At 39.1% G+C, this 16,013-nt stretch overlaps 1 protein-coding gene across 13 annotated transcripts in view; it reads left to right on the top strand.

Annotated features, from left to right (window-relative positions):
* COBL (cordon-bleu WH2 repeat protein) overlaps positions 1-16,013 on the top strand; it is a 210,837-nt gene that overhangs the window by 143,876 nt on the left and 50,948 nt on the right. For all 13 annotated transcript variants that reach the window (XM_052787441.1, XM_052787443.1, XM_052787440.1 and 10 more), the window contains one exon: positions 14,748-14,886. In XM_052787441.1, the coding sequence (XP_052643401.1) occupies positions 14,748-14,886 (139 nt within the window). The remainder of the gene's footprint in view (positions 1-14,747; positions 14,887-16,013) is intronic.

Raw genomic sequence — 16,013 nt, 5'->3', positions numbered from 1 at the left:
CTGAAATTTGATTTAGAAGCTTATTTATTTCATTTATGCATTTCTGTAGATGTTGAGCGTTTATGGGTATGAAGGGTTTTTTTCCCTTTGCTCATAAAGACATAAAAATCATTTGTTTTGCCACACTGACATAAACACTGCCTTACTTTTTGGCCAGAGAATTGCCTACTATTCTCCTAAGATGGTAAAACAGTTCAACTTTGTTTTACATTTTTCACAGGTTAAGGTTGCCCACATGGGCAGATAACGAACATCAAACTTGTCCAATAACGTAGGTAAGGTATGCACTTTAGTTCCTTTGTCTAAGGAGTGCGCTCTAGTTCCTTTGTCTGAGCAGCAGCTGTGCACAGTATTCTCAAGATGATGCACTGGAGACTGCAGTGCTATCTGAAATCGAAAAGATTGTATAAAATAACTGTATCTGTATTAAGTCTTTCTACCGTGTGGAGCAAAAAATAGAGAAAATATTACTGAATAGTATTGCCGAATGCTACCAATGCCACATTTTGGGTTTTCATAAAGAAATTCAGAGAAAAAAGGTGGAAGTAGAGTTGGTGTTGCAAAGTATAAGGGCAATTGAGAATACTATAAGCCTCCTAATGTGCCTTATGTACTGGAAAAACTACTAGAAATATAATAGAGAATTTAACTAGTTGGCATCTCTGAAGATAATGAATAGGGTAAACGTAGCTTTAGTAAAACAGAAACCCTGCCTTACAACTATCTTAGAGTGCTCTTGACGCACTCAGCAAACAGATGGATATGTGTGATCTGGTTGATACAGTCTGTCTGGGTTTCCACAAAGCTTCTACTGAGTTCCCTCACCGTGGATTTCTTAAGGAAACCAAGTCTCCGTTCCGTAAGGAGGAAGGTCATCTTAGTCTTAAATAACTGACGGTAAAGAAAAGAGGAATCGCAGGTTAGGAGTAAATGATCCGCTCATCTAGTGGTGGAATGTTGCAACAGCTTTGGAGTATTGGAGGATCCATGTTCATCATATATTAAGAAGTGACCTGGGAAAAAACAGTGAAGTGACAAAGTTTATTGCTGGTACTTGAGTTATCCAGATAGTAAGGACAAAGGCTGAGTATGAAGAACTGTTGAAAGACTTTATGAGATTGAGTGCTGGCAGCACTTGCAGGTGAAGGCAAGTAAAATTCTGTGTAGGAAAGTGTGAAGTGATATACATGAGAAAAGACCACTCTGAATTTTCCCCAATACCTTGTAAAATACCGGTCTCTCAGCTGGCAGTAACCAGTTAGGAAGACCTTAGGATCATAAGATATATTTCTTTGAAAAAAGTCAGCTCAAAGCTCAACCACAGTCAAAAAAGCAAATCAGATGCAGAGCATTTTAGCTGAGGAAAAGAGGGTAAAAAGAGAACTTTATTACACCACTGTATTGTGAGCTTTATTACACCATCTTAAATACTACAATAGTGTTCCCCTTGTTTCAGCAGGGTATTACAGAATGGGAAGAGACTCATGGAAGGGCATCAAGGGTGATCAAAGGTGTGGAGTAGCTTAATGCAGGGACAACTGTACAACTTAAGTAAACCATGATTCCTCATCTTGAAAAAGTGGCATGAAGACTACGGATAGGGATTTGACTGTTCAGTCAGCCGTTACAAGAGCATTTCAAGCTGGTAGGAAACAGGCAAACCATGCAAAACCAAAGAGAGTGGTTCTTCATGCAAGCAGTAGATCTGTGGAACTCCTTGCCAAGGGTTAATGTGGGCGTTAAAAGTTTACATGGGCTCAAGAGCAGACTGAACAAATGCTGGATGACAGATCTGTTGCAAATTTTTAGATATAAACCACACCAGGAAGTCCCTGACATGAAGATGGTGGGTGGCTGCAAAAGTATTAGGGAGAAGGTAGTATCAAACATACCTTCCCTTTTCTTCTGCTGTCCTCTAGGTGATTACCCCAGTCTGATACAGAAGCCTGAGCAGAACCCTTGATCTAACCCAGTACAGCTATTTTTGGAGAATACTGAAGAGATTCATACCTAAATATTTGTCTCATATGATCTGATACCACTCCAGGAAAGTCATTGGCAGCATTCTCAATGACTTCACTAGGTCTTCTTATCACTGGTAATTTGATAAACAGGCAACATGTCTCTCGTTAAAAACAGAAACAGCTGTCTTTGATTGCTATTCCCAATCATCACTCTCTTTGTTTTGTGCTCATAAGTGCAAAACTTTGCACTTGCAGAATGAGGCCATAAGTTTTGCCAGTAAATCATATAAGCAGTAAGAATTTTCCAGCATGAACCCTAAAGCAACTTACCTGGTATACATGTTAAAACTTGGTGCTGTAACTGCAGTATCAAAGAGCCCTGCAGGACTCTGAGGGTCATACTTGCAGCCCCTCTGGGCTGAATCTCAAAATATTGAGATGCAGGTGTGCAGGTCAAATTACAGGTAGCTGGGAGCTGTATGGGTGATGTCCAGTGCACTCTATTGGACGTGGGCCTTTCACTGACAAAATAAGAAGCTGCATGAAAGACTTGATCCCATTCCATTTGAAATCGATGTCAGATCCAGGTGCATGCCAGGTATTCTCCAGATTGCAAATCCTCTGAAGAAGGAACTGTTGGAACACTTCTGTCTTGTGCAGTGATGGGGCTATTATTTTGTTTAGCAAATGATGATATTTCTACCTTTCAGGAGATAGCAAGTCAAATTGATCTCGTATGGCGTGCTGCTTTCGTGGATCTGTCTGCTTTTGCTGGAAGGACTGGGCAGTATTTCTTTAAGAAGAGTGTATAAGGGTGGAGCTTTTCTTAATGACTTCCAGTTAATTGCCTTGTGTTGAAAAAGCCATGTACAAACGGTCGCCCTTCACAGACATGAAATTCTGTGATGACATACATTAAGTTTTATAGAAACAATCATCTTTGTAACCGGTCATAAACCTGAAAAGTTTTTTCTATTTAATATTTCTACTGGAGCTGAACCTGGCTAGTGCTATCCTATTGCAAATTCCATTATCAAGATGTACTGGAATCAATTAGTAGAAATGAGAGTGAGTAGTAAAAGAGGTCTGTGGTCCTTAAAATGCCCTACACCGTGGTAAATGACTAAGAAATCAGAATACAGAACAATTAATTTCCAATTTGAAGGTGTTTTGATCATTTTTCCCAAAGAGCTTTAAACATGACTGACATTCAGTTAGCTGAATGGGAAGTATCCAGACTTGTTCTTTTCATGTCTGACAAAACAATGCTCAGATGGCAAACATGAAACCAGCTGACAGAACATCAGATAATGTGTGCTGCGCAGTCTGGATGCTTAATTTAGCTGAACAAGTGTACTCCAGTTTGGATAAATGATGCAGGGCCAAATTAAAAGAAAAAGAGAGAAAAGTGCAATGATGGCTGAAAGCTTATCTTGCTGTCATATAAAGCATCAAATTTAGGAAGGCTCCAAAAAAGCCTCTAGTGAAAGGGAGTAATTTGTACTTCTTTTTATGAGAAGAACAGCTCTAAAAAATTAATTCTGGTATATGCACACTTAATCAAACATGTTAATTTTTTTAAAGTAGTTACCAAAGGCTACAGCTAGATGATACATGCACTGTAGTGACTACTTTCTCAATATCTTCAGAGTATTCCTTAAGGGTATGTTACATTTTAATATTATATCACGGAATTTTCTTCTCTGTACATCTACAGAAATTCCATAGTTTCAGTCCAAATTGCCACCCATCCTCTTTAGAGCTCCTAATGCTCAACTTCGTTTTGCTGCACATTTACTTACTAGCAGCACGTGTCCCGTTTCAAAAACAAAATTTCAGAAAGCATTATAATAACTTAAGGCAACTTTTTCTTAGGCAACCACTTATTTTCCAGGAGTATGTGTTGCTCTCTTTTTTTTTTAATTTGTAGTTAATATACTTATTTTCCAACTCTTCTGTCCCATAATTTTAAATAGAGTAAGGTGTCCCTGTGATGAATTAATTAAAAGGATTCTTAACTTTCTCAGTCACGAAGTGATTAAGTGCAGTTGATTTTTTTCCTGAAGTTTGGCCAGTACGAACTAGGATGTTCATGCAGAATTTCAGAATTTCAGTTTTGATGTTAGCCAGAAGGTGCAGCCTCTCAGAATTGCAAGGGGAAGTAAGATTGCTTTTGCACTGACCCTTTGAGAATCTGGCTTTACTCAGATAAAGTTCATGGTCAATTAATAGGTTTTGCAACAGAGGAACTTAAAATTTTAAAGTCTGCTTTAAAGTTATGTCTTTTTCTGAAAGGAGAATACTGTTTCTTTAGCTTGGGGGAAAAAGCTGCTGCTTCATAACAGGAGTCCACTGTGTGGCTTTATTGCATTTTTAGAAATAGTAGCAATGTCAGTTCAGTAGTGATAAAAATTGCTTAACTGCTTTAACTGAAGGTTGGACTGTGTGAAGTGCTGAATGCTTCACACTTTGACTTGGATAGGCTGTTACTGTAGAGGGGTGGGAGAACGTAATCTGCAAAATTTTGTACGATTCCTCCGTGGTCTGCTTGCTTGTTCTCTGTGAAGTAGTCCAGTCCTGCACTCCTACCTGTGTAGATACAACCTCTGAATTGACATGAAAGTCAGAATGACCTGGTGGTCATTAGTATGTACAAGAACCCAAGCAATGTGAGCTTGCAGTGTCTTTATTTTACCATTTAATTTACATCACATAATAATCATGCAAGAATACAAGATTCGTTTGACAGGAGGGCTTCTGATTTAAGATAGCTGTTAATAAAATAGATCCTTTTATTTTTTTGCAAGAAAACGTACATCTTGAGAGTTGAGTCCTCGAATTACGTGCAAGAAAAATTCTTGGAATAGCCTTTTCGCCAACATCAATAGCGTTCTTGATCTTTTGCAATAATCCAGTTGCTTCTGGCTGTGAGTTCATGGATCACCTGCCAACTGTTTTTGAACAGACTATACTACCTGCCTTGGGAATAATACCACAACTTACCATCTGGTGAGATCATGATAGTATCACTTGACCTCCACATGTGGTCTCTGTCAAGCACTTCATTGAAAACTGGCAAGACATCAGGGCCCGAACATACTGTTCTATGCAGCCCTGAATTTTGGCAGGGTTGCAACATTTAGTAAGTAAACTTCATCTGGCTTGCAAGTCACAGACAAATAGGACAGGCTGATGTCATCGTAAGCTTTAACTCTCATTAAAGAGAAAGTATGTGTCAAGTAATTATTAGGCTTTGTAGGGCAAGGTATTTAGGGGAAGTTAATAGACAAAGATAATTTTAAGCAGCGAGGCTTCTGAAGAACTGGCATTTGGTAAGCAATGAAAAATGACCCTAACACCGTGCTTAATTTAGAACCTGGGTTTGTGTCGCTTCTTAGATTTTGCTTGTAACTCCACCTTTCTTAGATCCTAAATTAAAAAGGTAAAAAAATTATAGAATAGAAAAATTAGCTAAGTAAATGCGTGCTGTGTAAATTTGGTTTAATTTAATGGCTTAATAGCATTCCATTCTGGTCATTGTTTAGCCAAATGAGCAAGGAAAAACATCACAACTCTAATCCAGTAAAAGCTGTTCTCTGCTACTTCACGCTATTTTTTGAGTTTCACAGTCATATCCCGAAAGTAATAGAAGTGGGGAGAGGGGAATGCAAATCCAGTTCCTCTGACTGCACACCACTTCAGTTTTCACCTCTTTAGAGGATGGATGGTGCAGGTCACTGGGAGAAATAGGCAGTGTTCGCAGTGTGCTCGTCTTAATCAGAATGCCGTAGCTCAACAGACAACCCGCGAGTCCTGCTCAGCTCTGTGTCCCTGACACTTCCAGGCATGGATAGCAAGCAGAGTGCCATCGTGGGTTTCTGTAACAAATCTTCAGAGCACAGTCTGTTTGTAATTTTGGATGATAAAGATCTTATACTTGTGGGGAGTAGCTTGATGTAGGGCTATGTTACGCCACAGACCCTAGTAACACATCTAACTGACGCTGTGGGAACACTTTGCTATTCCGCCCTCTTCTTGGTTTCCGAAGATTGTGGAAACAGGGGCTTCTTGCTGCCCTTCCGAAGTGCTGGAAGGAACTAGACTTGGGTGGAAGTTTGCAGGGGACAGTGTGAAGGGATGGCATAGACTGGATGATCTTTAAAGGTCCCTTCTAAACCAAACCATTCCATGGTTCTATGAAATTGGAACGGAATTGGAAAGTATCACTTGACTTACCACCCAAACCAGGTTTCCCAGGCATTCTGTGTGCCTGCAGATGGAGAGGGCTGATATAAGGGAGTTGAACACTAGAAATAGGTCAGGTATGTTTTTCTCTAAATTGAGAAGACTTCTGAGGTGATCGCCTAGGACTTAGTGCTAAGCACTAGAAATTCAACTTGGCAAGAATATTCTAAGTGTAGAGGAAAACTTAAGCTCCAGGGAGGTATGTTGCTTAGTGGCAGTAGAACGGGTATGGTTCTCCTTGTTCCTAGTCAAACGTTTGTGTGATTGCCTTCCACTTCCTAGCCCTAACAGATTTTAAGCTACAACCTATCCTTTTGGCAGAAAATTGGACAAAGATGCAAAATAAATTTTGCAGATCTTCAGTTGGCTCGTAACATCTCTCCGATTTTTAAGGACAGACAAGCAGATGAACCAATCAGCCAGCCTGGATGGGAGACTGAGGAAGAAAAGGTGAGGTATAAAATCCTTAGGCCAGTGCCTTTCCCAAAGGCAGTGACTCAAGGAGATGACATTGATTGTGTCAAACTCCTTGACAAAGTTGTCAGAAGAAATATGAGCTGCGGTCCTACTATGTATTTTAAGCTCTTACTAATGTTCATTAGTTCTATTAATTGTATTGCTCTAAGATAAGCACGAACATGAAACGAAATTTTGAGGTGGTTTTTGCCTTTTTTGTTTAACTTCTCTAGAGGAGAAATTAATCTTAGTAGCAAATCAGTTTGTGGTGGTTTTAAAATGTGATTTTTAAGTGTTTGAGGGTTTTTTGTCGTGTGTCGTCCCCCCCCGTCCCCCCCCAGTGAAGACATAAATGAGGAGGATTACATTGTATTCAGAGAAACAGAGGAAGTTAAATTCTTTGCCAAAGCAAACATCCGCAGACTTGTGTAGTCTACATGTTTCAATGCATGTGAAAATATTTGGTGTTGTAGAGTGACTTCCTTGAGTGGAAATAATATTGCAGCTAGTAATGAGATTTTGCAAAAGAAGGAAATCACAGCTATCTTAGTAATTTAACATCTCAAATTTGTTTATGGATAGTTTCCTGTCTGACACATTTAACTGAACAAGTTAAAGTGTTTAAAGAAGATTAGAATGACATTAATTTTTAACTGCCCTTGACCATGGCATTTCACAGAGGGTGTGTTCAATAAAAACAGATGGAAAAATGAGCTTGCCCCTTCACCTTGCAGTGGCTTTCTTGTGTCAACCGATTTAGCTTTCTGTCGCCAATCAGCTGAGTATTCAAGGACATCCTTGGCTTCCGTCTTCCTCATTTTATGAATAAAATAGCAAGAGCATAGCAATTTCTGTAAAATTCAGTGGTGCTAAGCTTTTTGTCTGTTATTAAGACTGAGATGTTTTTGCAGTCACAGCTTGATTTTTGATAATGAATACTAAATTTCATTACAAACCCCTGTTTAATACCAGAATCATATAAGGAGAAAAAACTAATTTGAAATTAAGCAGCATAAAAGTAGGCAAAATGATACAATTTTTGTGGCAGCTGATTAAAATATTAATGGTAAGGTTATTTTCAGAAGAGCAATGCAGTTTGCACTCCAGTTATAAGCCAGACTTCCCACTTATCACAGCACCTGAACACTTCCAGCAGCAAAGCAGCTCAGAAGCTGAGGCCATGAGTATGGCTGGGGTGCAACCACCACGTGGGCCAAACACAGTACAAGGAAGCATGGTGCCGAGCTTCAAAGCCAGGAGGAGACACCCTGATACAGAGCCGTGTTGTGTCGGGACACAAACGTGGTTGTCCTGCTTGAGGAGTTAGTTGGTGTTACGTTGCGGACTTGAACTCATGTTGGCAGTAGCTTGGGAATCTCCCATCTAAACTTCTTCCACGTGAGAGTGGCGTATCCAGCGTAACACAAGCGATTGGGTCTAGTCGGTCCAAATGTCAGTCTTGCTATCACAGCATGCTTATTCGTATGGCTTATTTAAAAATCTCCCCTTAAGTTTGTTATCATTATTCATTTTATTGTCAGGTTTGTGAGATCCAACACTGAAAAATCAAGATGTACAGAACTAAAATGACCGATCTGGAGAAATTGCTTGCTAATTTCTGAAGTGTAGTTATTTCTGTGCATTTTATCAAAATGACAAGTTTTTCAAATAATATCCTCTTTAAAACTTTCCATGTGCCATGTTTTTTAGTATCTCTGTGTATGTTGTTTTTGCAATATGTTGTTGCACTGCATGAGATCCTAGTAAGCATTTTAAATAACCCACACAAATGCATTCTGCAACATAAGGACATGTTTTTGGGAAACATCAGACTGATGTCTTTGAATGCTGTTTGTAACGTGCTTGTGGATTAAACATTCAGTTTTTAGTCAAATGAAATGGGGTACTACCCAATAAGGAAACAAGGTAGAGGAGTTCAGTGCTCAATAGGCCATTTAATACAACATAACTTACAGTGGTCAGCTTCATGAATTGCTCATACTCCCAGTTTCTTTGAGAGCTCCTTGAATTTTCCTTTGTCAGTGTATGCCAGTGAAAAGCCTAATAATGTATGACCTGTCCAGGGAATATTAGACATATGAGTAAATGTTGTTTAAGACACATTAATGTTCAGTTGGGACTTCTTGTGGTTTCTAGTGCTAGGCATGTTGAAGCATCTGTTGCCCTGTGAAAATGCAGAATCAGCTGGATTGAATAGCTTTTATATCGTCAAGTTTAGTGGACAGATTTATGTCTCCGTTCTGCAGCTGAAAGATTTATCTCTCTGATTTTCCTAGAACGGCTCCTCTTGGATCAAAATATTTTCTTCTCAACTGCTTTAAATTATGTACAAAATCAGAGCAAAATATTTTTTAAAACTTTCAAACCATAAATCTTACTTACATACCAATCTACCACTTGTCTTTCTTACAATGCTATAAAGGATCAGTGCAGTTATGGTTATATCAAGAGTTTAAAACTGGTTAATAAAACATGTGTCTTTTCTTTTTACTTCTAGAGCTTCTTAGAAAATGGCTCTTAATTATTTCAAGATTTCTTAAAATTCTTTGTGAAGGGAAGAGGGTTGGGATGGTCCCACACATAGTTTGGGGTGATACCGTTGTTTGTTCAGTTACAAGTTAGCTCTGAATTTTTCTGTGGATCATATTTAAACACTCTCGTAATTTGATAGGCATTCTGACCCCACACGATATCATCACCAGCAGGTGTATCAGAATCTGGCTTGCTTAAATCAGAGTGTGTGTCTACTCAGTGTTGGATGATGGAAACCAGTTTGTAGTCAGGGCATGCCAGTGATTGAATCCATGTGTTCTTTTTCCAATCCTTTTTATTTACTTCTAAAAATAATTTCTACAAACAATCACTCACTGTTTGCCTGAACAAGACATTTTGTATACAAATTAGACAGTTGTTCTATAAAACAATGAAAGATCCTGATGTGTAATGTTGCATAAAAAGGAGAAAGAAGCAAGAAAGTATATGAGCTTTCCTCACACAGTTTATATCATATGCTATACAATTTTTATTTGTATATGCTAAACCACTATGGGACATCCCTTAAAAACAATCCTTATTCCAGACATAATCCTATTGCTGATAGAATATGTGTATCAGCTGTAGCTACGGCGTTTGAGCAGGAAGAAAATTGCTCTAAGGACGATTTTGTTAAATTGCAAACCTGGAAAATTGTTAGGTTTTCAAGTTTCCATTTTTCCTTTCCTATGGCAAAATGATAGCAGTGAGAGTAAAAGGAAAAAATCTGTTGCCGTAAGACAAATGTTTCTTGTAATGTTTATGAAAATATTGGGAAGAGTGGTTTGGATTTTGAAACACAAACTGTGCACTTTTTTTTTTTTAACATCTCAATCACATATTGACTAGATCCACTGAGGGGTTTTCTGTTAAGGCACAGTTAGAACTGTTTAGACCTGTCTGTCAGTCGTCCAGGCTTTCTCCAGTAAGCATAGATGCCAACTATAACACAGATACCTGCAGTTGTTCAGGGAAAACCTGTTCCAGGTAACTCGAGAAGGTGCTGTTCCCTTTTAGTGTGCAAGTCCAAGGCAATTTTAAAGTCGTTCTTCCTTACTTGTGTTCTTAGTTGTGCTTCTGAGTGGAGATCACCCAGCTTTTTTCCAAGTTCTTTCTCAGTCCTGCAGAAAGTACGTGTCTCTCGTATGTCCACTCATGTACTTTCCTCGTCTGTCCACTCATGTACTTTCCAAGGTTGCGTTAAGCCCAGTCCCTTTTTCTCTACCATCTATGGCAGGAGTATGTGGGCTGTCCTTAAGGGAACAGACTTGCGTATGTGTGGCGCTCTGAGTATGTTATTGTAGAGTCTTTAATCTGTCTTTGGAGACAGTAGAGTGAGATTTCCTTCTTGGTCAAAGTAGTGATTCAGATGACTGAGATACGCAGTCAGTGTCATCAAGTGGGTCGTGAATGTTGGTAGATACTGGAGGGACAGAGGAGCACAAATTAACGATAGAGTTTCTGGCTCACAGAAGGAGGCTCAGTTTCGGTAGCAGCAAACCTGCAGTAACTTTAGGCCTAGTTTGGTCTGTGAATAAAAGAAAGGTGGCATTTGCCAGATGACTTAGCAAGTACTTACACAGATAAACTTTTATGTTAGAAAGATTAATAGGAAAGGGTTGATAAATACAAAACCAGTGTCTGAGCTGTAAGTAGAGGACAGGCAAGGCAAAGGAGCGGAGCTCACATTGGAAATTCATCTGAGAACCTCCTTGTCTTTGAATGCTTGATGAATTTTTGGTGGTGGTGGCTTTTGTTTCCTTGGGCCTCCATTAATATTTTTCATGAATTCATATTCAGTGCAACCTAACCCAAACAAAATACTGGACTCTTACGCATGAGGAAACTCAAACTCAATTTATCCACAGACATTTTGCAAGTAAGGTGTCTGTCAAATGCTACTGATTGAAAATTTCAAGCATTAGCCTTGTAGGATTCTTTTCCACACAATTTTGACACATAACCTCCCCATGACGTTGTTGTTAGGCTCTCAGTATATTCTAAAATCTTATCTAAAGCCCTCACGTTTTAATAAAGATGTTGAGCTTTCACAGACAGAAAACACATTCAGCACATTCCTCAGACATTTTGTCTGCAATATTGGAAGTATTTTTCAAAACAGTGTGTGAGCCATGACATGAATTTAATGGAAAATTGTTTTTTGCATCATATGTGTTCTCATCAAGACGGGAACAGAAGTGACACTATTTGTCAGGCTTATGTCCTTTTCGCCCACTTTATTGATTTCTAGCTCAGTTAATGGTATTAATTATAGTCAGGGAACACTTATTAACATCTTTAAAAATAAGGTATTCATTGTGTAACAGAAGCTGACTTAATAATTTCTTCTAGTTAGAAATGCTACATAGGTGAAGCACAAGTGCTAAGACTAGGAAGTACTCTGTTACGCTCAGAGAGGGGCTCCTGTAACAAAGTTTGGATGGGAAATTACTTCAGATAATGTTGTTAAGGCTTCATTTCTTTATAAAAGAAGCAGCCAGCCGTAACAAATTATTTTCAAGTTCTATTGTTTTGGTATATACAATTGCAAGAAAGAAACAGAATGTTCTTTGTGTCTTTTCCATTTATGTTTAGCCTCATAGGTTTACCGAGGTTGGTGTTTAAGAACTACTTTTAACAATTTTTATGACCTGTTCTTGAACTAGACACTTGTTATATACATTGTAGTGTGGCTGACTTTAAACAAGCTTTTCATCTTCTTTATGGTGTTTGTGAAGTATGCTGCACTGAGCTGACAGTATAATAAAAGCATTTTTGGTGTGTATTTGACCACACTTACATTATTGCAGTTGTGCACTATTTTCTAGCCTTTTCTTTAGCTGTAGCAGCATGTTCATCCATACATATATCTCAGAAGATTTGAGATTCCTCAGAAGATTCAACTAAATAAGAATGCATAGAGCTGAAAAAGATAAGCTGGCTTCTGACAAGGATCCTTACTTCTTAGTAAAGCAGTAATGTGTCTCTGAGGAATTTGACTATACCAAACTAACATCCTTCACTCATCTGGTATTGGGGAAGGGTGATTAGTGATCTCTTGTCATTTCAAGTGGAAACACACGCTTCCTTACTTTCTGCCTTGATTCTCAAGATTTGCTAGACTTATCTTTTAAATCACGAGTCCATCCATTTTTTGTCCTCAAGTAAGGTCCTCCAGACCTTTCTGTCTGCAGAGACAGGAGTGAATGTGGAAGCTGCAAAATGCCGTTAAATATCCGCAGAAGTCATGGCTTGTGCTTATGGGGTGTTGGGGATGTTGAGATGCCTGTCTCCCAGATGATTCAAGTTCACCATAGCTACTGAATTTTGAAGACTTTGCAGTCAGATTAATCGAAGTCCCCGCTTTGATAATTTTCTCATTTTTGTAAGGTGGTATCCTGAAGAATCAAGATACAGTATTAAATGTTCACATGACTTTAGTTATTTAAAATGCAGTGCAGAAGAATGTGGGGTTTTTTCCAAGTGCCTATTTGCCACTTGCCCCAAATAGACATGGAAAAGAATGCAGCATTAGGTAGCTGTCCTCCATGTAATTCCTCCTCTGTAAACCAAAGCCTGATGAACCTGTTTCACTGAACAGTTTCCCATGTTCAGCTCAATATTGAGCATTCTAATTCTAGAAGAATTGGGGAGGTGGAGGGTGTGATTCAACTTAAGTCAATGGCAGTCAGTTCCTAACCACTGGCAGGCAGTTTCTTCATCAGGAGAGGTGCCGCATCTTAATATGGAGTAACACCATAACTTTGGGCAAAAGTTTTTCAGAGGAGCTCTAAAATTTTGCTGTATCCGTTCCTGAACATTTGGCCTAGTGCTCTTTTCTGGGTATAAGTCTAATTTTACAAATTCCATGAAGCTTGGTGGCCAAAATTGGAGTCTGCAAAATCACTAGTTACTCTTAACAGTCTCGCGCATTTACTGTGCCTAACTGTATCTAGGTTGGCCTCACTGGCTTTAGTCGTGTGCTGTATCCAGTGGACATTTAATGTAAAAATGCAGAAGTAATCCCTCGTAGTAGGAAGTAAGACCAGGACACCTTTCTTTCCCACCTTCTGTCCTTTCCACCTTATAGAAACTGTTTGCTACAAAGCTGCAGCTCATCCTGGTTAACGTGCTCTATGTCCAGTGCAGTTACTACCAAGTTTCTCCATATGCAGGGTGCAGGTTCAATGAGAAGGGGTGGAGAGTGTCCAATTGTCATGTGGCACGATGGTTAAAGCATGATCCTGAAAGGTGGGAACAATGTTTGTGTTTTATAACCTAAGACCCTCCTGAGTGCTTTTAAAAAGGAAGGCTAAGCGAGGGAAGCTCTGTACATGTCCTGCTTTTTGTAAAATTCATTTATTCTCAGAATGTTCACTCAACGTGGGAAAGGATGCATATAAATGGGTGTCTTTCCTCTGAACTCTGATAATAGCTTTGAGCAGTGTGAAGCTACTATTTGTTTATTGAAATCTCCCACAACAAATGTATTTTAAGGGTTCGTTAATCCTGTGGGTTAAAAGAAAGATTATTATTATTGTTTAGGCCTTTGAAATATTAGAAAATCACCAGGCAGTTCTGTATATTAGATATCTTCAGCTCTGGGGAGTACCAGGACGGACAGAGCAGTGAAGTCATGCAAGTTGAAGACTGAGGAATGCCAACAGCATGCCATGTGTGGGCAGCTCCCATTACCCTCTGCTTCAGCTAAACCTGGTTCTGTCTAGTGTTGCCAGTACCTTTCAAATATAAAAATTCAACAGATTTTCCTACATGGTTTTGTTTTTATTATTACTATTTTTCCAGAAAAAGGAAATAGAGCTAAGTTCCAATAAGCTACAGAAAATATTATGCAACCCAGTGAAACCCAAGTCACTTGTAATAAAAATTTTCTTATTTTTAAAAGCAGCGTAAACAGTAATGAAGTCTTGGCTTGCCAGCCAGCATGTTGCAATTATTGGAAGCCAAAGAGTTACAGATCTTCAAAAGTATGTCTGTGAAGTCCAGTAGACATAAATAGAGTACAGTATGATCTCATATCACCATGCAAGCAAACTTTCAATTCTGATTCTTCTCTCAGAAGTCCTTAAACAAGAATTTGAGAGGAAGATAAAAGAAATTAGAGAGTTTATTCCCTACACATACCGATTGGAGTATTTAACCATAATTTAAGGTCTGAAGAAACCAATAGAAAAGCAAGGTCATGTCATGGCTCAGGCTTAACACCACATGTAGTGTCATACTGTGCATTGCTGAGCGTTGGGCTCTCTGGTTCCCTTTTACCAAAACCTTCAAATGTCTACCAGACCGGTATTTCCACTGTGACATTCATCTGCAGCTCTTGTCCCTTTCCTTTTCTGAGTGCAATATTACTATACCTCTTCTGATCTGTCTTGTTAATCTCCTGTTGTCACTGTAAATGCTCATTATAAATATACTGTGCTGAGATATCACATTTTTTTTGTTACTGACAATTTACAACATTGACAAAACATCTCCTTTACTGTGACTATTTTTCAACTTTGCTAGATTTCACAAGGAGCATCCCTAAACGATTTACAGAAAAAGAAGAGGCGTGCCCCTCTTCCACCAACTGCATCCGCGCCGCCCACTCCTGCCATGCCAAACAGGACAGAGGAGAGGGAAGACAAGAGGAAGAGCACAATGGGTGAGAGGTGTTCTTTTCTCCTGTGTAATCCTGTGCATGTGCTTTCAGTGCTCACTGTTCGAAGTTTCCTTAATTCTGTTATGCTGTGAGTTCGGAAACTTTTGTAACATGGGGAAAAAAATGCATTTCTCTGCAGAATGAAAGTCTGGAAATAAGTGTTTGTATATTACTTCTTTTTTTTAATGGCACCATTTAGAGTACCCTAGGGTAGTAAAAGGTAGATACCACTCATCAGATGATTTGAATGTTTGGTACATGCTGGGTATCCAAAAGCACTAGCCTTGGGCCTGTTCTGCGCCTTTAAGGTCATGGTGGTTTTGGTAGTAAATGGAAATATGGAAATAGTAAAGGGAAATGCTGGTAAATGGAGATAGGCCAGGCAATACTGAATGCATCTGAAGCCATGGGGTTCTGCTAGAACTGAAGTACAGTCAAGCTGGCTCAGTATCTCCTCGTGTTCCTAAAGCCTGAAGACGTTTTCTTTTCCAGTAGTCTTCCAACAGTTTGACATCAACTGACCATATTCAGTGAAGTTTTTCTTTTGAATTTAGTCCTCAGTTTTGTTACGTATGGATCTCTGCTGAGTCTTTAGCTAATCAGTAGAAGAACAGAACTGGTGCTCTCAAAGGAATGCCGTACCTGGCTGGAGACAACAAAAGACACTCTAGCCTCCAGCTGTTTGTGACACCACGTTCACTCTCACACAGAAAGACTGAAGACCATTCTCCCAGACCTCTGTCATTATCTGACTGCTAGCTTATTCAGATTGGCGAGAGCTTTGCCCAAGTGAGGACCCCAAGATTATGCTTTTAGCAAACAAAGTGATTTTATGATGGGTAAAGATATGAGATAATAACCCCACATATTGGAACTCATTTTTCAGTACATTAAGAGAATCATTCTTCAAGTGCCGTAATGCACTCAGTGCACTTCAGTTCGTGCCTTTGACCTCACGTTTCATAAAGTGCCCAAGACATACAGATGTGACATCCTGTCATATATAATCACTTACATTACAAATGCCTCACAGTTTAGAAAGAAACCTCTTGGCTTTGTTCCAACATTTATTTTCAGTAAATGCTTCACATTTAATGCCTCAGCATTTATGTAGCAGCAGGAGTCCATTA

The sequence above is a fragment of the Harpia harpyja genome, chromosome 5 (genome assembly GCF_026419915.1).
Source record: "Harpia harpyja isolate bHarHar1 chromosome 5, bHarHar1 primary haplotype, whole genome shotgun sequence".
NCBI classification, from domain to species: domain Eukaryota; kingdom Metazoa; phylum Chordata; class Aves; order Accipitriformes; family Accipitridae; genus Harpia; species Harpia harpyja.
This window is presented reverse-complemented; position numbering and strand designations above follow the sequence as displayed.